Genomic DNA, 23,969 nt, shown 5'->3' on the forward strand with positions numbered 1-23,969 from the left:
AAGCAGAGTATGTAGTTGCAACAGCCTACGCCTGTCAAGCAATTTGGCTAAGGAAAATACTTGAAGAACTACATTTCAAGCAAGAGGGAGCTAATGCAATTTATTGTGATAATAGTTCTGCCATCAAACTCTCTAAAAATCCTGTTCTACATGGAAGAAGCAAGCACATAGATGTGAAGTTACATTTTTTAAGGGACATCACGAGGGATGGAATAATTGATCTTTTCTACTGCAAAAGTAAAGATTAGATTGCTGATATAATGATCAAGCCATTAAAGTCACCTACGTTTCAGTAGCTAAGGAATTTGCTTGGAGTTTGTGCACTTGACAAGTTTTATTAAACTAAATGTTTGAAAACTTTCAATTTAAGGGAGGGATTGTTAGAAATATTGCTCAATTTGTTAATTGTCTGTGTCGATAGGAGTTTGCTCTTAGTGGTTTTAATTGGTCTATAGGAGAATATGAAATTTTACGTGACTTTATTAGAGTCAGTTACATGTTTTCGTATGAGAGCACTTTGTTAGGAGTTAATAACTGTACTTTCTAGTTTCAAACATTTATTTGTTAGTTTTTAGCTCTATAAATAAAACAACTTCTCATTGTGAAAAAGGTGAGTATTAGATTTAAAAATAATAAAAGTTAAGTTCTTTGTTTCCTTTTCTTATTATACTTAACACGTCTAAGAAAGATTATTTGTTAGAAATTGTGTGAATTTAAGAGTAAATGTTGTTAATTAGCATTAAAAAGAAGAAGAATATTATTAGCATGAATTAGTGTGACAAGGGATACGCAAGTGTATGTGTTTGAGAGTAAAACTTGTTTTTTGAAGGTGGGGAAATCAGGATTTACAAGTGATTGTTACTAATTTCAGCATATGTTTTTGAAAAAATAAACGACAGCAAGGTCCATCCATCAATTACCCAAAACACATACAACCACATGTAGGTCTAAGAAATGAAATAAAAGATGTTAGGCATTGTGAAGAGATTGGGTCAGAGGTCCTATACTATGCCAGTTGAGTTCAATGATTTATTTATTATACAGATTTTAAATGAGCCCAAATCTATTTTTTATAATAATAACAATAATAATAATAATATGACACAATGGCTAGCAAATTAAGGGCTATCGTTATCGTGCAATTACAGCAAAATATTATTCACATATTACTTGGTCATTCATTTCTAAAACGTGATAAATTAATGTTAAAATAATTTAATCATCATCACCAACCATATGTAACCTCACACATTCTTATTAATTATCACATGCATGTAAATCTTAACCGCCACCCACCCACCCATTGCCATGCATGCATCTTGTTATTTATACCTGTGTATATATCAATTAATTAATTAATTAATTAATTTATTTTTAGACTGACTCACAAGGAAGATAAGACAACTTTCCATCAATTCAATGTCGTTGAAATTACAAATAATTCCTACTTGATTCACATTAGTTTCTTCGAATCTTTGGCCCTCCAGTCCTGCAAATCACAACTTTCAGTAAAATTTCATGCCATTGCTAAGACCAAAAAAATCTCATTTTGGTCCTTTTGAGTTTGATCGTCATTCAAGGAAAACTCTACCCACAGAAATTAACCTACCCCAGATGACCATTCATGTTACCATCTTATTTTTATAGATAATAATTCCCTTATAATTACCAACTTTTGTGTAAAGCTGCTTTAATTACAGCAATTTTCAGCCGAATTTGTCGTTAAATCATCTTTAATCAATTCTTTAGTTGGTGTAAAATGGGGCCTTACACCCTTCCCTGTGACATGCCAAGCGTGTTTGTAGAAAATTCGACATCCAAATGTGAATATATATATGGATCAATATTGCTGAATCAAAATTGGGACTATTTGGACACCAGCCTTCCGGTTTGATTAATTATTATATAATATTTGTGAACGAATTCCTAAAATAGCATCCATAGATATTTGTACTACTGGTTTATACTTTGGACTTTGTACACGTGAAGTGAACAAGTAAATTTTCTTGTCCTGTATGGCCGTATCATAATGATAAGATAGCTTATTGTTTGTGATGACCGTCACTCACAGTATTGAAAAGTCTTAATGAAATTGGAAATCTCACCCAGCGAAGTTCAAGAATCTAAATAATGATTTATTATTAATTTTTTATTAAAATAAAAAATAAAATTATTATTTTATTTTAAAAACTAATAACTTCCCCACTTTCTAAATATTTTTCAAATTATATATATGAATTTGAGAACATGCAAAATCTGAGGGGAATAGTCCTTTGGCCCTTTTTAAATAGATATTAAGGTCCATGGGCATAGCAAGGATGGAGGATTGCCCTCGGTTCAATACAATTATATTTGTTGGGCTCCGGAGCATTTTCCTGTGGCAAGCTTTCTGACCCCACAATTAGTACCTGCTAGGTCCATTTTTCCCCATCTCTCTCTCTTTAGTATTCAGTTTTAGGTGGTTGGCTCTTCTCGAAGCCTTTGGCTCCATGCTAAGTACACCAATGGCCATGATACCAAAACTTTTCATGCAGTTTTTGGACCCTTCTCATGTCGTACCACCATTATAAATTATCATCTTCACTGCATTTATGCATACCACTCCATCTTTACTACCATCTTCTCTCCTCTTCATATTGTTCACAAATAAATATCTCTCTAGCTAAGCTAAGCTAAGCTAAGCTATCTATCTACCTCTTCTCTCTCTCTCTCTCTCCCTCTCCCTCTCTCTATATTTATACACACACACATTTCCCCTTATTATTACAACCTATAGGCTACAGCTAATGCAAGAAGATATGAATCTATCTATTAATGGCCACTCACAGGTCCCTCCAGGCTTTAGATTTCACCCTACTGAAGAGGAGCTTCTCCACTACTATCTCAGGAAGAAAGTGGCCTACGAAAAGATTGACCTTGATGTTATTCGCGAGGTTGATCTTAATAAGCTAGAGCCTTGGGACATACAAGGTATTATCTTTACGCTTAATTGTAGTATTTAATATAACTATGTGTTTAGTGGTTAAGGATTCATGGAACTTGGATTTTCGGTTATTGCAGAGAAGTGCAAAATAGGATCAACACCACAGAACGACTGGTACTTCTTCAGCCACAAGGATAAGAAGTATCCAACTGGAACTAGAACAAATCGTGCAACAGCCGCCGGATTCTGGAAGGCTACAGGTCGTGATAAGATCATCGATAGTTGTTTTAGAAGAATTGGTTTGAGAAAAACTCTGGTTTTTTACCAGGGACGAGCTCCGCACGGACAAAAATCCGATTGGATCATGCACGAGTATAGGCTCGATGAAAGCAACAATGATGCCAATGTAAGTCGCTCCCCCTTTAGTATGTTTTTGAACGTATCTCATCAATCAAACGTAGAATAAATAATTTAATACTGTCCGTTATGCGTCTTCTGAATACAGCCTTCCAATTCAATGGCGGACTCTTCATCTGAAGATGGCTGGGTGGTTTGCCGTGTATTTAGAAAGAAGAACTATCAGAAAACGCTAGACAGTCCTAAAGGCTTGTCCATTTCTTTGGATTCAAAGTCCCAGATGCTAATTTCAGGCAACGATATGGTTCTCAATCAAATACTTCTGTACATGGGAGGGAGTTGCAAGATGGAGAACGAATCATCCAACACCTCCATGGGCATATCCAACAACAGTAACAACAATATGAGATTTATCAATGGCACTGCGGCAAATAACACAAGCATCAGCGAGGTGCTCCACGAAAGATTCATGCATCTCCCAAGACTGGAAAGTCCAACTGTACCTTCTATTCCCATCAATAGTTCACCCTTCGATCAAGATCGAATTTTCAAAACTTGCTTTCAATCAATTGATGAAATTCTCACAGAAACTGAGCCTTCTTCCTTCGATGAAGGCAGTGTGAGTTGTGATAATATATCAACATCAGTTCAAAACAACAAAACTGGGGTTAGTGACTGGATTACTCTTGATAAGCTCGTGGCATCCCAACTAAATGGTCAAGTAGATAGTACATCAAAGCGATTATCCTGTTTTAGTGACCCAAATACGGTTTTCAATCTTTGTCCTGGTGATGATCATATACAAATACATTCACATAGGTCAAATCAAAGTTCGCAAGTCTACAGCAGCGAAAACGATCTATGGAGGTTCACCAAGTTGTCATCAACAGATCCATTATGCCACCTGTCGGTATAATAGAAGCACTATCCAAGATATAGATGAAAGCTCTCCTCTCCTCTCCTCTCCTCTCTTCAAATGTAGGTATATATACAAGTGGTAGCTTTATAAATAAATAAATAAATGAATAAATATGGGTTGTCAATAATATTATGCTGATTTGTCAACCGTTAATAACGATGTCTTCCATTATATATTCACCATTGTCATTCCAAGAATGAAGCTAATTTTGGGATGATCTTAATTTGTGGGTGCAATCATATCCAAAGCGTAAGGTCATAACCATATTGAAAAAGCTTGACAAGTTAATAATAGCAGATTGCTGACTTTAAAGTAAGATTCTGGCTTCTGGGTCTCACCAATAATGATACGCACTTGCCTGCCTGCCTGGGTCACTTTGGTAAAAGGTCATTCCCTCAGTTCAATTTGTTATTGTGTTGTCGAGGAAGAGTGAGATCTTGGGGTCTCACCATATTAAGCTACGTATCAATCAAGATTTTTGTTGCTATAAAGTCTATTTGCTTTTCGGGACTGATAGAAATCACAAAATAATTCAGAATCATAATTGATCATACTGTCTATATGTATAATATTCCCCCTATTGAACTTGGTTTTCTTACCATATATATATATATATATTAATTTCAAGAAAGAAAGAAGGATGGGAAGTTGCTTTCCAAAGCAGGTGTAGTGAAATATATATTATATATATGTATGTTCAATGGAAAAGCATTTCAATGGACATATCTCTCAAAATTAACAAGGAATTTTGAAAAGCATTTCAATTTGTTATCACCTCTGGATATGTAACTACTTAATAAAGGTTTCCCAAAATTCGAAAAGCAGTTTTTTATTGTGTGTGGAAATGGAATGCTTGAAATTTCCCCAATTAGGTTAGGTATGTAAATGACCAGGCGTAAACAATCAAAAACATTAAGAGTGTGATTAGTTTAGTTTGTAATTAACTGTTAATTATGTTGTCGATTTGTAATTGCGTATTTCAGTTCATTTCTCCTCCTCAGGATCTGGTGGTGGTGGGAATGAACTGAGACAGACTAGTAATTTTATATATATTGCCTAAGAAGCTAGCCGCAACATCACCTGATTTCCTGCATCAAACAGCAAAAAGGGTTGGGTGGAATCTTGTGTAATAATTTAATGGGTGACGACACACAAGTAATGGAAAAACTATGGCTTAAAGTTAAAACATGAATATTCATCCACATGTGACTAGTACAGCATCTATCCTCTACACAATGGATTGTTCGAAAGAATTATTAATGGGAAGAAAGAATTGGGAAATGAGTGACCAACAACACCATTAAAGACATCTCATTCAAATAATTAAGATTTGGTTAAATTAACCTATCAATCATAAGTTTTAGTGCATTGAAAATTGAAATCTCATAAACAAACCGACTTCTCCACTCCTAACAACTTCACCCTTTAGCAATATAAAACCCCTCAGCTTCATGGAAGCTATAAAAGATAGAAAACGACCACACATGAGATTGGGAGAATAATATTTTTTTCGTTTGGTGTCTCCATTCCATTACTTGCGATTAACATTTCTTCGGAAAATGGAATGTCACCAAATTGCCCCATCTTTTCATTTGATCTTGCCCACAACTAGGTTTGTATATAGTTAGGATGTAACATTTTGGCTAGTAACCCGATCAATTATCAATATATTATTCATATTAGACATGATTTATTAGAGTTTTACTTTTAAATTTTACAACTCAAAATACTTTTTGAAAGTTTAGGAGCTCTCAAGTTATAGATACTTACACACACATAACACAAACTTACCTAGAGGATGTTACATTCATCCTTTTACGATACTCAATATTATTTTTTCTACTATCAAAATATTATTTGTTTTAGACACACAGTCTATGACAGTTTTATTTTCAAGTTTCACAATCTAATACATGTCTTGATAGTTTTGAAGTTCGAAGGTTATACGATCATTAAGATGTCTGTATGTACCTAACAAGGATTTGTCAATGAGTGTTACATTTATCCTCTTACAAAACTCAATGTTTTGTTTCAATATCAAAATATTATGTATTTTGGAAACAAAAGTTTATCAACTTTTGAATTTTATAACTTAAAACATATCTGAATAGTTAAGAAGCTTATACACTATTTAATTAATTTTGTTTTAACATCTTAAAGTGATATAAAAAATCTATACATATTTAACATATTCTTCATATGAAATTTTTCTAGAGATGTTACATGTATGGATGGTAATTTCATGACATAAAGAAAAAGAGAAATGGAATATATTGACGTCACTAAAGGTAAGTTAATGGGTGCTTGTTCGTTCAAAATGCATGCATTTTGTCGTTGAAATTTGGAATATATTAGTTGAATTGAACCACATCATCACTCATTCACTAATCGGTTGCCAAATTTTATTTCATTTTGTTTGGTGAATAGATATTCACATAATTTTTTTCATACCAACAGTCCCCACAAAAATTATTAGCTTTTTAGGTGAAGACTGTAACGTATGATTTACGACCCACAAATAATATTAATTAATTTGGGTAATCATCCATCATAACTATAATCTTGGCCTCTTAAATTCACCATACATTTACATTAATAGTAGTCATTAATGACACCCACACCACGTTTTTGTTGAGAGAAAATGGTGTGTGATTCTTGTTCGATGAACAAGTGATGTTGTTAGGTGTGCCATGCGATGGGACCAAACTATAAGGAAAATGTAACATCCAAAATTTGATTGATATATGTATAGAAAATTTACATGAATCCAAAGTCAAAAGATAACTGAGGCCTGTGGACCTCAAACAATTAACAACCATCATCAAACCCATGTGCTTACTCGAGATTGAAATGAGTCAATCTCGAATTGGAATTTGAGTTCGGTTTATTTGTCAATTTGGCGATAGTGTTGGAGCTGGGGCTTGACCTGACACACAGCTCCTGAGAAATTGTTGATCCCTTTGGCAATATACAAGGGTAGAAAACAATTATGCAAGGAGATTGAAACAGAAGGTTCAGGTCCTGAGAAATTGTTGATCGTCTCCAATATGAATTTTCATGGCAGTTGTAGTTTACAACTGTATAAATGTCCAAATAAAAGCAGCGATCCTCTCCAATGTGCATTTTCATGGCAGTTGTAGTTTACAAACTGTATAAATGTCCAAATAAAAGCAGCAAAGCAACAACTACAAGTCCAACACCAGAAGAAAAAAAATATAAGCTTAAAATAAACTTGCTCAGCAGTAGATGTGTACTCGCCCAAGAAGTTCATTCACGGATGATACTGTGCCCATCCCCATCATATCTTCATTCTTAAATGAGGCACCATTAGAGTTGTCAGGGAGGCCCCGAGGATGAAGTTTATGCTTTTTTGTAGATTAACCATAATCATTCCTAAACGTAAATGGTTTTGAGTTGTCTTTCAGATAATATTCATACCTCCTTTGATTAGTACCAGCCTATCCATCAGCCATGATTAGTTATAAGATAGCAGGTACATTCATTGCATTATCTAAATAACTGAACTTCCTTAACAATGACAGAAAAACCAATTATTTCAGCTCTCAATGACTTACTTGACAAAAATCATATCAAACAAACAAGTTCGATGAGATAGCTTACTATTATATTATCATATCAAGAAAATTGCATAACAACAAACACAGTTAACTACAGATGGGACAAAGCACTAGCCCATTTTCATTACAATCAGGACATCTCACCACAACACTAGTCTCCTGCTTCTGCTCCTTCTCTTCCTTGACATTCATCACCAATTTACAGCTCCCATTGCACTCAAAACATGGCAAGAACCTCACATCTCCACACCCTTCACACACTCCCTTTGCTTTTCTCTTTGGAATCCCTTCAATTAACTCACCAAACCAACCCTCTTCAACAATTTTTAAAACCTCTTCAGCTCCCCCAATGCATCTCCCTTTAACAAAAACTCTCGGTGGTACCATTGCTTCTCTCTCTTTATCTTTCATCAACTCCCTCAACTCTTCTTTAAACCCAACATCCATTGATATGTCCCTCTCAGAAATCTCCAACCCCAACTTCTCCATGACCGACTTAACCGCATTGCACTCTTCATAAGTCTTGCGTATACCTGTCAAAGTGGTTGTGTAAATCACGAGCTTGTTTTCACCGCTTGGTGGACATAATTTCTCCAACTCGTCTGGGACATTCTTACCCTTCAGCGTGGAATTACAAACTTTAAGAAAGTTAGTATGAAGAGGTTTCAAATTGGGATTTGAATTCTCTTTTCGGGTTCCCTTGAGTTTGGAACAGAAACAGAAACTACTGTCAGAATCTAAACAGGACATGAGTTCCCAGGAGTTAATGACCTCGGGATCGGACTGGAGGAGTTTGGGTTCGGAAAGTGGGCTAAGGAAAATGGAGCCGAGGGTGAGCCTAGGAGGCGGGGCAGGTGGATTGATGGCGTTGTGGGGCTGAGTTGGTGTCGGTGGATCAAGATTGAGGAAGCCATAAGTGGTGGAAGTGAGTGAGACAATGTGGTGACCCAGAACTGAGCTACCGAGTTGAGTGAAGTCGTCTTCCTGGTTTAGCAAATTGGATGAAACACAACCCATGGTAATGGATCTGAAATTCGAAAGAGAATCTGACTCACAAGCACAACCACCGAGCGAAAAATACACACACACACACTTTTTTTGAAGATGGAATTTTTTGTAATTAATTTAAAAGTTAAAGATGGAGCTTTGAGCGCTAAAATCAATTCAAATTCAATTGGGTTTAGGCAGAAGATGGAGCTGGAGAAAATTTGGGGCCTTTTCTGCTTCAACCCCAACTTTGCCCAATGGAATGGTGGGTTTGCATATTGCATTGCATCAGAATGAACTTGACTCATCTACAGTCACATCGCAATTATTATTTCATAAAGCATCAAAAGCCAAAGATTAAAGATTGCAGGATTCTCCTCCAGCCAGCAAATCATGTACATTTGTATAATTTTGTGTAATACTATAGAAGTCTCTGAATAGACACCAATAGCAGGAAAAAACAACAATGAGGGATCAGAGTGGCTTTCCTTTTACTGTGTAGTATATTTTTGGGAAATTTTAAAAAATGGCCAAAATGCCCTCCCATTAAACAAAAATACCCAAAATCACTATTTTCAAGCTAAAATACCCAAAATCACTGTTCCAAAAAAAAAATGCCTATAACTTTTTTTAATACCAAAACTACCCTTCCCCTCATATTTATATAACTCTCCCACTTACTATGGGGTTTTAATGTAATTTTAGATAAATATGAGAGGTTTTTAGATATTTTACATTATAAAGGCATTTTGATATTTATTTATTTATTTCAAACTTTTTCTAAAATGTCAAAATTACCCTTCTCTTCATTTATATAACTCCCCTCACTCATTATGGGGGTTAAAAAATTTTAGATAAATATGAAGGGTTTTTGGATATTTTACATTGTAAAGGCATTTTCATTTTTCAACTTTTAGAATTCGAATTTCAGTTCATTTTTTTCGAATTTCACCATTTTACGATATATCGATTCGTATTTTTCAGATTTCTGAAGGATTTTCCGTTTGTTGTCATTCTAGAGTTTTTCAACTTTGACAATTCGAATTTCAGTTCCGTTTTTTCTGATTTCATCTTTTTACGAGATATCGACTCGTATTTTTCAGATTTCCGAAGGATTTTTCGTTTGTTGCCATTCTAGGGTTTTTCAACTTTTAGAATTTGAATTTCAGTTTCGTTTTTTCGGATTTCACCGTTTTACGAGATATCGACTCGTATTTTTCAGATTTCTGAAGGATTTTTTGATTGTTATCATTCTAGGGTTTTTCAACTTTTAGAATTCGAATTTTAGTTCAGTTTTTTCGAATTTCACCGTTTAACGAGATATCGACTCGTATTTTTCAGATTTCCGAAGGATTTTCCATTTGTTGTCACTCTAGGGTTTTTCAACTTTTAGAATTTGAATTTCAGTTCCGTTTTTTCAGATTTCACCGTTTGACGAGATATCGACTCGTATTTTTCAGATTTCCGAAGGATTTTCTGTTTGTTGCCATTATAGGGTTTTTCAACTTTTAGAATTTGAATTTCAGTTTCGTTTTTTCGGATTTCACCGTTTTACGAGATATCGACTCGTATTTTTCAGATTTCTGAAGGATTTTTCCATTGTTGCCATTCTAGGGTTTTTCAACTTTTACAATTCGAATTTTAATTTAGTTTTTTCGAATTTCACCGTTTGACGAGATATCGACTCGTATTTTTCAGATTTTCGAAGGATTTTCCGTTTGTTGCCATTCTAGGGTTTTTCAATTTTTAGAATTTGAATTTCAGTTCCGTTTTTTCGGATTTCATCGTTTTACGAGATATCGACTCGTATTTTTCAGATTTTTGAAGGATTTTTCGATTGTTGCCATTCTAGGGTTTTTCAACTTTTAGAATTCGAATTTTAATTCAGTTTTTTCGAATTTCACCGTTTGACGAGATATCGACTCGTATTTTTCATATTTTCGAAGGATTTTCCGTTTGTTGCCATTCTAGGGTTTTTCAACTTTTAGAATTTGAATTTTAGTTCCGTTTTTTCGGATTTCACCGTTTTACAAGATATCGACTCATATTTTTCAGATTTCTGAAGGATTTTTCGATTGTTGCCATTCTAGGGTTTTTCAACTTTTACAATTCGAATTTCAATTTCATTTTTTTTAAATTTCATCGTTTTACGAGATATGGACTTGTATTTTCCAGATTTTCGAATGAGATCTTGACATGCTTATACTCAATTTTGTTTTTTATATGATTCTTCATTGTTATACTTCAAGTTTATGTAACCGATATATTTTTATTATTGTTTTAAATGTGTAATTGTATTGTCATTTGATGTAATAAATTTAGTGTTACTTTATTTCAGTATTACTTTATTTTCTCTAATTGTTTCAATTGTGTAAATGTTTGAGTAATTATACGTTTTTATTGTTTTTTCATGATAAGATTATTTAAAAAATGAAATCAAATACGATACACATTCATATATAACCACAAATAAAGTATATCATACACATATGCACATACAATAAATATATACATCTAAACATAGGAATAACGCTAAATATATACATCAATATCCCGCAGAATTTAGTTTCGGGTAAACGAAGGAAGGACCCGAAATATGTCATCTCAAATAGTCGTAGCTGTCGAGGGGTCAATGTAGAAGAAATCTGGGATAATGCAGTACGCTATGCATGAGATATCGCATCTGTCCGGAAGTGTCTGGACTCGTCGGGAATGCGCAGCTCTGTGTCAACCCGTCTTCTTTTGCGAGAAATATCCTGTAACAATCACATAAAATTTGTTAGACATTCATAAAAATAAATATGTAAACAAATGTATTAGTGAAAAAAACATAAAAAGATGAGAAATACTAAATAATTAAAAAGGAAATGACAAAACTTAACAAATAAGAACTGAAATTCGAGTTCTATACGTTCAACTGCCGTAGAATGTTAACAATCTAAAAAGTTATCATGAAATGACGAAAAATAGAAAAAACGAAACTGAAATTCAAATTGTGTAGGTTGAAATACCTTGAAGTGACGATAATCAGAAAATTGTTCAAAAATTTTGAAAATATGAATCTATACATCCTAAAATAGTGAAATTCAAAAAAACGAAAATGAAAAGCGAATTCTATACGTTGAAATACATAAAAGACACGATAATCAAAAAATGGTTCGAAAATCTTGAAAATACGAATCGATATATCCTAAATTGGTAAAATTTGAAAAACGAAACTGAAAATCGAATTCTGTACGTTGAAACACCTTAAAGTGACCATACTCGAAAAATCATTCGGAAATCGTCAAAATACGAATCGATATATCCTAAAATGGTGAAATTCGAAAAAACGTAACTAAAATTCGAATTCTATACGCTGAAATAAGTGACAATAATTGAAAAATCGTTCGGAGATCATGAAAATACGATACGATATATCCTGAAATGGTGAAATTCGAAAAAATGGAGTTGAAATTCGAATTCTATACGTTGAAATACCTTAAAGTTACGATAATCGAAAAATCGTTCGAAACTCATGAAAGTAAGAATTTATATATCCTAAGATGGTGAAATTCGGAAAAACAAAACTGAAATTCGAATTTTATACGTTGAAATACCTTAAAGTGACCATACTCGGAAAATCATTCGAAAATCGTCAAAATACGAATCGATATATCCTAAAATGGTGAAATTCAAAAAACGTAACTGAAATTCGAATTCTATACGCTGAAATACCTTAAAATGATGATAATTGAAAAATCGTTCGGAGATCATGAAAATATGATTCGATATATCCTGAAATGGTAAAATTTGGAAAAACAGAGCTAAAATTCGAACTCTATCAGTTGAAATACTTATGAATGTCGCTAACCGAAAAATCATTTGAAAATTGAAAAAATCGATTTGATATATCCTATAAATGAAAATATCAAAGTATTAAGTTAAAATAACGTCGTTACATCGTAAATTGTGTCAAAAAACACTAAAATTCGAAAACGGATATAAAATTCGAAAATTACACGATCGGAAACCGTGGATAAGAAAATTCGTAATTTAACCCCTCGTAAAAATTCTTTAATGATTTATTAGGTCCTAATCGGACTTAAATAAAGATTTTGTACACATAATTATTTTGCTTTTTCAGGAAACTGGCATGCAATTAATGTGGCATGCAATTAATGTTGAGCTGCTGAAAAAGAGAAAAAAAAAAAGTAAAAAAGTATTTGCTTTTTCAGGAAACTGGCATGCAATTAATGCGGGTGCCTGGAAACAGAACAATGTCCATAAAACCCCCTTTTTTGAAATGAATATTTCGGCTCCCCAAGGTTTTAAAAAATCCACTTTACCCCCCAACTAGACTTGCAAAGGACGCTACCGTGGGAAAATTCGTCCTGCCGTGGGAAATTCCGTTCCCACGGCAGACTGCCGATCAATTCGGCAGCCAATTTCGCTTCATTTTTGGTCGTTTCAACCTCCGGTTTTTACATAAATCAACTCTACACATTGTATTACATAAAACCCCTCAATCAATTCAACAAAAACAACCAAAAATCCAAACATTTTAACCAATATTCAAAGCGTAAACCCTAAACTTTCAAACCCAAAATTCTCAATCAAATCTCAATTATATCAGCAATAAATTGATCCAAACAAGATTACGGGAGATATACTAACCTTCTTTGCCATTTACGGTTGCCGGAAAGCTTCAAAATCGACGGAAATGACCTTTGCCGTGGGATTGACGTGGGAGGAGGAAAACTTGTGGAATTTTCGTGGAAATGCACAGTAAAAACAGAACTTGCCGTGGGATTTTCGTGAAATTTTGGTGTGTTTATAAAGGGGGCAGTTTCGTAATTTGGCTTTTCCCACGACAACCTGCGAAATTTCAAAAAAACCCGACGTGGGCTAAGAATTTCCCCGACCTTTGCCGTGGGATTGACGTGGGAGGAGGAAAACTTGTGGAATTTTCGTGGAAATGCACAGTAAAAACAGAACTTGCCGTGGGATTTTCGTGAAATTTTGGTGTGTTTATAAAGGGGGCAGTTTCGTAATTTGGCTTTTCCCACGACAACCTGTGAAATTTCAAAAAAACCCGACGTGGGCTAAGAATTTCCCCGACACCCCAATGTGTTAAAAAAACCAGTTTACCCCCCCCCCCCCCCCCCCCCCAAACCCATTGTCCATTCAACTGCCGTGGGAGAATTCGTCTTGCCGTGGGAAACTCCGTTCCCACGGCAGACTGCCGATCCTTTCGGCAGCCAATTTCGGCCAATTTTTGGTCGTTTCGACCTCCGATTTTTTCATAAATCAAATTTACACATTGTATAACATAATACCCCTCAATCAATTCAACAAAAACAACCAAAAATTGAAACATTTTAAGCATTATTCAAACCGTAAACTCTAAAATTTCAAACCCAAAAATCTCAATCAAATCTCAATAATATGAGCAATAACTTGATCCAAACAAGATTACAGGAGATGTGATAACATTATTTTCTATTTTCGGTTGCCGGAAAGCAAGAAAATCGGCGGAAATGACGTTCGCCGTGGGATTGCCGTGGGATGTGGAAAAAATTAGAATTTTCTTTGAATTGTACAGTGAAAATTTGCTGTGTTTATATATGGAGGCAGTTTCGTCATTTCACAAAACATGGGCATTTTTGCTTAAACCTGAATTTTTTGGACAATTTCACTTAGACCCCTTTAATTTTGCCTAGTTTTTAAAATTTCCCTATATTTTTTGAGACCAGTGATGAATGAACCTGCAATTTATCACGGGAAGTGGATTCAAACGTCACTGGGTAACTATTATTATAATTTAGGCAATATATAAAGTGAATGGCATCAGAAAACAGGAACCTGAAGAGGGTAGCAGCAGCTATTGTTACGAGGATTGGTAGTAAAAGAGGGAATGGCTATTATGTAATTATAATAACTTCACAGGAATTCTTCAAAATTGGAATGGCATGATTTTCTGTTTTTGGTTGGAGATTTATAAGATTAAAATGTTATGCGTTGGAATTGTCCGGATTTAATATTATTTGAGACAAGAATCATTATTGGAAATGGAAAATAGAGCAGATTTGACCCGCTTCAGAGAAATGAAGGAAGCCAACCTTTCCCAGCAACCCAAAAAGCATGCATGCTCCATCGGGTTAGCAATCTTCAATGAACTTTGGCCTTCTTTTTTAAGATTAAAAACTCCCGTCTTTATCCCTCTTATGTCATCTTCTGACAAAGTAATAGTTTTTTTTTTTCCCATGCCACTACCAAACACCCGAAGCTTATTTATTTTGCTGATAATATAGAGGCCAAACCAAAACACTTCACTTACTCCCACCTAAGTAAACTCTCACCCCTCCCTAGGTAATAAAAATTCTCAATAATCACTTGTCTATTAAGTTGTTTAACTATTATTAAAAAAATTTAGAGTTGCTCTCCCTGTTAGGCAATTTAAATTCACTCTCACATATTTTTCCCTCTCAAGCGGCCACCTCATTTTTTTTGCAACTTCCACAATTGTCTCTTTTCCATAGACTTTCAATCTCACTTCGGCCAATATCCTCCGTCTCCAACTGTCCTCTTTGATTGAGACCAAACTGACTTTAACGTAGTTCTCTTTTTTTATGATTGAGCTCTTGTCTGACCAAATCATGTGCGTCAACACTTATTCTTTTTCTTCAATTTGAGCAATGACTTTCTTCTTCTATTTTAATTGGTTTTCAATATGAAAGTGAAGGGTTCTCTATGAGCGAATAGATCAAGATCGATAAACAATCAAAAAAGTCCTTCATCTAAAAATGGAGATTAAAAAATGAAAAAGAAGAAGCTGAGACCGAGATCAAACGAGCAGCAGAAGAAGGGAAGAACATGGGCAGGAAGAGGAAGAAAAGGTAACAATATTTAAGCTATTTCCATTGTTTTTGTTACGTGTCTAGAAGGTTATTTTGTTAATACAGACAAGAAGGTTGGGTTTCTGCAGAAAAGAGAGAAACGAAGATGGCTTTTTCGAAGGCCTGACAGTGATCAAGCAAAACAATGCGAAGCAAAGCTGGTGACAAACGCGACTAGTACTACAACAGCTACACCAGTGATCCCTATTTTAGCTGCTGATCGGAGCCACGCAATCGCTGTGGCAGCAGCCCAAGCAGCTGTAGAGATTGCTAAAGAACACTACGCTGCTGTAGTTATTCAAACGGCTTTTAGAGGCTACTTAGTAAGTGCTAGTAACACAATAAATGTGATAATAATTATATGTGGAGTTTCTTGCTTTCCATTGTTTGAAGAACTCAAATTAAAAAGATCTATTTGTTGAAGGCAAGAAGAGCTTTGCGAGCACTTAAAGGACTAGTAATGCTTCAAGCTTTAGTGAGGGGACAAAATGTTCGAAAACAAGCCAAGTCAACACTGAAATGCGTGGAAGCTTTGGTTCGAGCGCAAGATAGGGTGTCTGATCAGCGAGCAAGGCCTTCACATGAAATGAGCAGAAAGTCTATGGTTGCGGAAATCAATAGTTTATGGGAGTCCGCTAATCTTCAAGATGTTAAAAACAGGAATTCAACAGTAAGTTTGCACATACATATCGAGTTATTGCAAATTAGTTAAACTCAATATGACACAAGGCTTTTTATTTTCAGTCCAAAAGTGTGAGTGGTACACTAGATGATTGGGATGACCGTCCACATTCATGCCAGGGGATAGATGGTATGTTTCTGAGTCGAAAGGAAGCTGCTCTAAAACGCGAAAATGCCCTCGCTTATTCTTTCTCTAACCAGGTTAGTTCACTGTCATCCTGTGTGCATGTGCCTGTTTATTTTTTTGAACTTAATGAGCATATGGTCTAATCTACTCACGAAAATTTCATACCACGTCAAGATATGGAGATCTCGCAGGATTCCATCTGCAGGAGATGAAAGTGATTTAAAAGAAAGGACAACATGGCTTGATCGGTGGATGGCTACCAAGCAATGGGACAATAGCACTACTAGCAGAACTTCAACGGATAATAGAGACCATATAAAGACTCTAGAAATTGACATGCCTAGGCCTTGTTCTTATTCTGCTCCAACTCTCCAAAAATCCCAGTCTCAAAATCACCAACAAAAACAAGCTAGACTCTACTCAATTGCATCCCCAATTCACCGGGCACAACAAAGTTTCTCTCTCCACCAATCACCTGTCACACCCTCTCCGCACAAAACCAAACCGCTTCAAGTGCGTTCAGCAAGCCCTCGATACCTCAAGGAAGAAAGAAGTTACTCGGCCGCAGTAACTCCAAATTTAAGCTCCACGTATTGTATTAATAATGGACTATCTCGCTATGCAACAGGCACAAGCGGGGCTACTGCTACAGATACAATGCCAAATTACATGGCTGCTACTGAGTCAGCCAAAGCTCGGGCTCGGTCACAGAGTGCACCGAGCCAGAGATCATCAATATCCAAGAGAGAGCATGGCGGCTCAGTGAAGAAGCGCCTCTGTTATCCTGCTCCTCAGCTACATTATAGTGTTGGCACTGCATGTAATGTTTCCAGCCAGAACTTGGGAAGCATTAGCTTCAAGAGTCCACATGGTGGCTATTATGGAATGGAGCGGCTGTCAAACTATTCGTCCTGTTATACTCTGAGTTTTGGTGGAGAAATTTCTCCATCACTGTCTGGATCAAGGTACTCTCTCAATTTGTGGGAGTAAATTAGCGACCAATTCACTCCTATCTCAACCTTCTAAATTAGCTAGAAATAAATTAAATTGCATGGATTTTGACCACTCATGGTCTATGAAATCATGTTGAGGTAGAATTAGTAAAAGTCAAGTAAGTTTATCATCATGAAATACCAGGTGGGACGAATCTAATTAGTATTTAGAATTCAGCCTCTCCTGAAATTACTATTGAGATTCTTCCTACCATTTTTCCTCGAGAAAATGAGGTTCTCAATTTTGTTGTGGAAGTTCTGTTCTCTGCTGGTTTAATTGATATTCGAAGTGCAATATTGTAACACCTTTTGACAAAATTCGAGAAACATCTTGGGTCTTGGGTGGATATAGGCCTCACACATCACTTGAAATGTAAGAAACAATTTCTTTTTACAGAAGACTAAACAACCAACCACTAAAATAACAAAGTTCAAGAATTTTTTTTTATAGAATTTGTTGTTAGCTCTGGTCCAACCAATCCAGTTCAACTTGTCTTGGTCGATATTAACCAGTTCACTAATACATACACAATGAGCTTAAAGCAGAAGTCTGACGAGAGACGACCCATATTGCCTTAATTAAACTGGGTCCCTGGGCGGCCACCATCTCCACATGAGCTTTTGCTGCTGCTGGTAGTGGTGCTAATGCTGCAAGCATGTGGGGATGCTTCATTCGAATCTGATTTTGCACTACTCGCAATGCCGAGGCACAATGCTTCAGCCAATGGTCCTCCAGGTGTCGAACCCGTCCCTGAAATATAGTTCATCCAGTGGGGTCTAGAAATTCCAATATTTTCTGTTTCTGCGCCTGAGTTACCAAGAGTACTCATTACAACATTTTCATTTCTTTCACTAATTTCACTTCCTCCATACATTGATAATGTAAGCGAAGATTGCGGCAGCTTCTCATTACACGAAAGAAAACTCCTGTTGCTGATTCCGTCGGCATTCCCCGTACTTCCGTCTCCAATAGACCATGCATCAATGAAGTGTCTAGTGATCTGTTGTGTTTGGGTCTGATGGGAGACCAATTTGGGGCTAAGAAACTGGTTGTACTGGCCAATTAGCCCCTGAGCTTGCAGCACACTATTGTCACCACCACCAAAATTAATGTATGAATTGGAGTTGAACGAGTGTTCTCCATAACCACTGGTGCTGTCTCTCTTGGATTCTAATTTGGATTGCAGCATTTGCTGGCATTCTTGGTTGGAATTATTAGCAACAGGAATGGTCTCACCTTTCATGAACCATTCCAAGCACCTTCACAGGTAAACAAAAAGTTGGAACAGTTATTTCACAATAAACTATAAAAGACAAACAAAAAGGCCCATGTCATAACATTCACAATAGACAGTGGATAAGAACTAAGGAAGGCGATAGTAGCATTAAATTAATTTCAAGTATGGTGGATATATTTATTGTGTCCAGATTCAGAGCAGGGAGAGCCTTGGAATCCCCAATTTACCTTGGTTGTTGATCACTGGATAATGCAGAATAGCCCATGGTCTGGTTAAGAAAATGAGACGTTTGATAAGGCCTGTTAGGGGAACTTGACGCAAGATTAAGAGAGTGAGTGACAACATGATCGTTCTTGTTCATCTGATGGGCTGGCAATTCCACAGGCTTTCTTGAACGGGGACGGCTCTTGTGAGAATGTCGTTCACAGTACTTCTGATCAGGAATCACGTCTCTAGAGCACCTCCATTTCTTCCCATCTGTTCTTCTACACCTCCATGGCTCTGGGTCCGAGCTATTCTGGCTCATAGCCCCCAGCTCCATTGGACGTCGTACCACTAAATTAAACCCATTAGTGTTCAGTAAAGCTCATCAAAATACTAGCTAATAAACAATAAATTGATCATCTTTGACGATATCAAGGCAAGGACCCATCAGAATTAAAAATTGTTTAGGATGAGAATGTGAACAACATCAGCAATAACATGAAAAGGCCATAAAAGAAAGAGAAATTACTATTGGAGTGTGAAGAAGGAAGAGTTGATGGGGTTTTGGTAATAGGGAAGAGAAGTTCACGAGGGACAGGTATTGAAGCCATCATGTACTTGAAAACCATGGTCTGCCTCTCAAGTTCTTGCAGCTGAGCAGCAGTAAAAGGTAACCTCACATTCACAGAAGCTGCTGCCATTCCTCCCACTGTTGCAGAGAATGGCATTAAATCAGCTTTAAATTCACGCCTTTACTACAATCATTCTTCAACTTAGAAATGTAATAAATAGATTTAGTGGTAGAACTTAACATACACACAAAAAGACGTTAACTTTACCTGAGGAATTTGGAGATTTGGGCAGAATTAGTGCAGTTGCAGTATTAGTATCAGATCCAGAAGCAGAGGCAACACCGACAACATCGTATATATCGCTCATACAAGCAACCTGGTTGCTTGTATTACAAAACAAGGGCCCACCAATACCATCACCACCCACAAAACCACCATTAGTAACAGAGCTCACACAACAGGAAGCACCAGAAGAAGAAGATAAGAACTTATTATTATCATCAGCATCAAACACCATCAATCTCTTACTTCCATCACTTTGCTTTCCTTGCATCCTCAATCCAGACCCACACTCTCTAACTACTCCTTTCTTTCTACCCACAAACTCACTTCTTGTTCCCATTTATTTCCTCAAAAGACAACAACTTTTAACTTTCCCATCAACAATGAAAATATTTTCAAAAAAATAAAAACGTGTTCTAAAATCTCACAACTCGCTCTCTATTTTCTTAGTGTTTGATTTTAGGTAAAATGGATTATGTGGAATGGATGTAACTAGCGGTGCCGCCATTTGGAGCCATGAGTTTAGCCTCTGCTTCCTAGGCTTCCAACATTCGCACCTCTTGTAGAATAAAGACAAAACTACATCTCTCCGCACCACTCTCCCTTACAAAAATACTGACAACTCACAGGGAGATAGAGACAGAGACAGAGACAGAAGACTTGATTTTTAACGTTCATTTCTTCACGTCAAGTGTGCATGGACGAAGTAAATCAACTCACCGCTTCATTTGATTGGACCATAACATTAATTAACATGTCTTCACTTGTATCTCAGCAAAATTATCAATTGATTGACCATGGTGGTTAAGTTTGACTCAGTTGACTGACGGTCTCTGTCCAAAAATATTTACCATTTCCGTTAAGTAAATGTTGAAGAAGATGGTGATGAAGATTGGAGAGGCCACTTGGGATTCGTGTGAGTGTGTGGGGGACCAAGTTTAATGGATGTGATGCAGCAACTAATTGAATAATGGGCTCCTCTTGTGTTAGGTCTTAAATAAGTATTTCACTTGGAGTCTGGACGAATTACTGCATTAATTCTGATGGAGACTTCAAGCAATATTAATGTAGCATCCTAGATGGATAGCTATAACCTAAACCTAGTTGAAGCCAATTTGGGCAGTTGAAAGCTCAAGTAGAAAAGAGAGCGAGACTGAGCGAGGGTGAGAGCGAGACTGAGAGTGAGACTGACATTACATCAACAAGCTTCTTCTTGCCTAATGGGAGAATTGTGGGGGGGCTTCATATAGATGAAGTATGGGAGGGATTATGGATATATATATATATATATATATATATATATATATATATATATATAGTTTAGTAGAAAGGCCAAAGGATTATTTCCCTCCTAAAGTATACTGTTTGTTCAAGCTTTTTTTCGTTAACTTTAAAAATTTCATTTATCCACTCATAAATAGTTAAAATTAACAGTTTTAAAGATAAAATCGTCATTTTATCTGTATTATTAAAAACAAACTTAAATTTGATTATATTTTTCTCTCATAAACCCTAAAAATTAATAATTTCTCTTAACGTAAATTTTCAAAAATAACATTTCCCCCCCTAGGGTTTTCAAATTTTCAAATTCAATTTTTTGACGATGTTTATTCCTCTTCGACGATCTTCAGGTGACGTCTCTTCCTCTTCGATGCAGCCTCCTTCTAGTGATTCTTTTGGATATCATCGTCGACGAAGAAGAGTCGTTTTCGAAAATTGAAAACCCTAGAGAGAAAAATACCGTTTTTAAAAATTTGGATTAAGAAAAATTGTTAGTTTTTAGGGTTTGGAAGAGGAGGGGAGATTGATATAATTAATGAATTTAGTTAATTTTAACAACTCACGGGTGGATAAATAAAATTTTTAAAGTTAAAAAAAAAAACTTGGAAAAATAAGTTACTTTGGTTGGGAAATAGTCCTTTGGCCAAGTAGAAATGATAAAAGATTGATGATTTCCTTTACTGTCAAGACCGCGTGTCTTTGCCAGAGAATGGTGCGATTGGCTAGGAATCCAGAAGGTAAAAGCCCACTTTTTTTGTGCACGAATGCCAGAAGAGTGTAATGACACTAATCACCGAGATTGTGCCTCAAATTATAAAACCACCCCTATATATAAATCACATCATGTGAGAGTTGGAAAGTAAAGCGACTTCATTAAATAAGGATACCAACTGGATTCTCTGAGCTGTTCAATAAACATGTTTATCCAAAGTCCAGATCCACAGCCTATTTGCTGAGAAGCTTACGAGCGTTTCAACAGATCTAAGAAGCACATTTCTTACTTCCAAAGTTTGTGAGATACAAATTAATAATAAACTCAATCAAATATGTTATCATACCAAAGTCTGTAAGATACAAATTAATAATAAACTCAATCAAATATGTTATCATAATGTCTTTACAATTACAGCCAAGATATATTTACTTCATTAAAGCTTCCAGGAACAATGGATTTTGGGGTACTGAGTAATAACATCAAGGATGAATAAGAAAAATATGAAAAAGATAACATGTAAAGAAAGAACAAAATTAATGAAGACATAGAATAGAAGGCAATTCTGAACAACATTACTGATGATCTCCTTTTTAACTCAAAATAAGATCATTGGATCGGATTGGACTCCTTTGTTTAAGTAGAATTCTTAGCTGAGCCTTTTGACATTCCAGTTTTTTTCCCCAATGTCTACTTTTGGATCCAATTGCTCTAACCACTCTAGGAAATTCAACAAACCCTTTAATCCCTCGCTTTATATGTGGATTCTCAGCTTCTGATGAAGTTCTTCTCTGGATTGCCATGGATGAAACACAACCAACATTATCAATATTGCAAGACAACTTTTCACTTGAATCCAAACTTAATCTTGTTGAGTCTCTTGGGTCAGTATCATCTATACATTTCTCGCCCAAAACGAACCCGGAAATTTTCCCTGAAAGGTTACCAGAACTACTTGAAGCTCTTTTATTGAGTCCTGGAATTTTACCACTTTTAATTTCCTCCAATTCAATTAACTTTTCTTCCAAGAGCATCCTGGCCTCCGTGAGCTTCATTTGAACTCTTTCTTCTCTTAACACCTCAGCCATTCTCAGCATCTTTCTTTCTTCCTCCATATCTCTCTTCATGCGATCTATCTCTTCTTTATCAGATGAAATCTCTCTAGCAAGCTCTTCACACGCTCTTTCCGTTGCTTCTCTTCCTCTTCTCTCTTCAGCCAGTTCTTTAGCCAGTCTCTTATTCAATGACTCAACCTTCTTACGTGCCTTCCGTTCGTAATCAAGCTCAGCTTTCAATTCAATTATTTGTGCTCGTGCAATATCCAGCTCAGTTTCCATGATTGGCTTGAACAAGGTTAGATCCCAGAAAGAAGCTGCGATCTTACGAGCTGAGAGAGGAAGGTGTAGATTGTGAATATGCTTGTAGCTTTGTTGGTTTTGTTTTTTATGCTGATTTGGAGGGCGCTGTGAATTATAAAATGGATTCTCGTAAAGTTTCCAGCTGGGGCAAGTGGTAGTGCTGATGGATTCTTGAGAAATATTTTCATTTGTGGAATTCTCAGGGCTAGTGATCATCATCATCACCTCCTTCGTATATCTTCTTCTTCCCTTCTTTTTAATGTGAGCTTTTCTGTTTGTTTAGCCTTTTGCTTTCTTTCTTTTCTTTCTTAATGTTGATTTCCCTGTCCAGAAAGCAATTGAGGTAGGCCCGTTTATCCTGGAACTTTGCTTTGAGGATGTGGATTGTAAAGAAAGATAACATCACATGCACGTCATCTCAATTAAAACCATCTTTCTCTTGCCTTCCAAATCTATCTTTGATCCATCTCCATCTTTCTCTGTCTCCTAACTAGTCAATCTCCTACTCCTAGACTGATAAATAAGCAGTGGCCCAAATAACCGGCCGGATTTAGAGTAAATTGGTCAAAGTGATAAATTATTCAAGGGACAAATGTCTAAGTTATACTATGGGACTAAATAGATCCTTCTTGGATATAGTTTTTCTGTTGATAACCAAACTATCAATCCTCTCACGGTAGGAATTTGAGTCGAGCTTCAACTAACCTATGTTTGGGTTAGGCTTAACTCAAATCTAGCCCAATCTATAACCTTTGTAACTTCCACCTCTTCTCTGAAATGGGAGCCCTGGTTGGCTGGAAACTTTTCTTCTCTGGAACTGAAAATTAACAAGAGATCGGTTAGAGTGCCCTTAGCTTCACAGGAATTTCACTAGACAAAT

The 23,969-nt window shown here is 36.0% G+C and overlaps 5 protein-coding genes across 5 annotated transcripts; 2 read left to right on the top strand and 3 right to left on the bottom strand.

Moving 5' to 3' along the window:
• The first annotated feature begins 2,584 nt into the window (after window positions 1-2,584).
• LOC123212180 (NAC domain-containing protein 12-like) lies at window positions 2,585-4,355 on the top strand. Its single transcript, XM_044631244.1, has 3 exons — window positions 2,585-2,970; window positions 3,061-3,329; window positions 3,429-4,355. The coding sequence occupies exons 1-3, from the start codon at window positions 2,787-2,789 to the stop codon at window positions 4,194-4,196; spliced, it is 1,221 nt and encodes a 406-aa protein (XP_044487179.1). The 5' UTR covers window positions 2,585-2,786; the 3' UTR covers window positions 4,197-4,355.
• Window positions 4,356-7,770: 3,415 nt separating this feature from the next.
• Window positions 7,771-9,236, bottom strand: LOC123211159 (uncharacterized protein At5g39865-like). The gene has a single exon (XM_044629703.1). It carries the CDS (start codon window positions 8,792-8,794, stop codon window positions 7,865-7,867), a length of 930 nt encoding a protein of 309 aa, XP_044485638.1. The 5' UTR covers window positions 8,795-9,236; the 3' UTR covers window positions 7,771-7,864.
• Window positions 9,237-15,563: 6,327 nt separating this feature from the next.
• LOC123210664 (protein IQ-DOMAIN 17-like) lies at window positions 15,564-17,440 on the top strand. The gene is made up of 5 exons (XM_044629138.1): window positions 15,564-15,642; window positions 15,688-15,965; window positions 16,067-16,312; window positions 16,387-16,524; window positions 16,625-17,440. Exons 1-5 carry the CDS (start codon window positions 15,564-15,566, stop codon window positions 17,438-17,440), a joined length of 1,557 nt encoding a protein of 518 aa, XP_044485073.1.
• A 419-nt stretch (window positions 17,441-17,859) lies between these two features.
• LOC123210925 (growth-regulating factor 8-like) lies at window positions 17,860-20,334 on the bottom strand. The gene is made up of 4 exons (XM_044629425.1): window positions 19,724-20,334; window positions 19,414-19,593; window positions 18,908-19,235; window positions 17,860-18,702 (listed from the first exon to the last, which is right to left on the bottom strand). The coding sequence occupies exons 1-4, from the start codon at window positions 20,076-20,078 to the stop codon at window positions 18,018-18,020; spliced, it is 1,548 nt and encodes a 515-aa protein (XP_044485360.1). The 5' UTR covers window positions 20,079-20,334; the 3' UTR covers window positions 17,860-18,017.
• A 1,757-nt stretch (window positions 20,335-22,091) lies between these two features.
• On the bottom strand, window positions 22,092-23,935 carry LOC123210805 (protein BRANCHLESS TRICHOME). The gene has a single exon (XM_044629292.1). It carries the CDS (start codon window positions 23,309-23,311, stop codon window positions 22,325-22,327), a length of 987 nt encoding a protein of 328 aa, XP_044485227.1. The 5' UTR covers window positions 23,312-23,935; the 3' UTR covers window positions 22,092-22,324.
• Between the last annotated feature and the right edge of the window lie 34 nt (window positions 23,936-23,969).

This window comes from Mangifera indica, chromosome 3 (genome assembly GCF_011075055.1).
Source record: "Mangifera indica cultivar Alphonso chromosome 3, CATAS_Mindica_2.1, whole genome shotgun sequence".
NCBI classification, from domain to species: domain Eukaryota; kingdom Viridiplantae; phylum Streptophyta; class Magnoliopsida; order Sapindales; family Anacardiaceae; genus Mangifera; species Mangifera indica.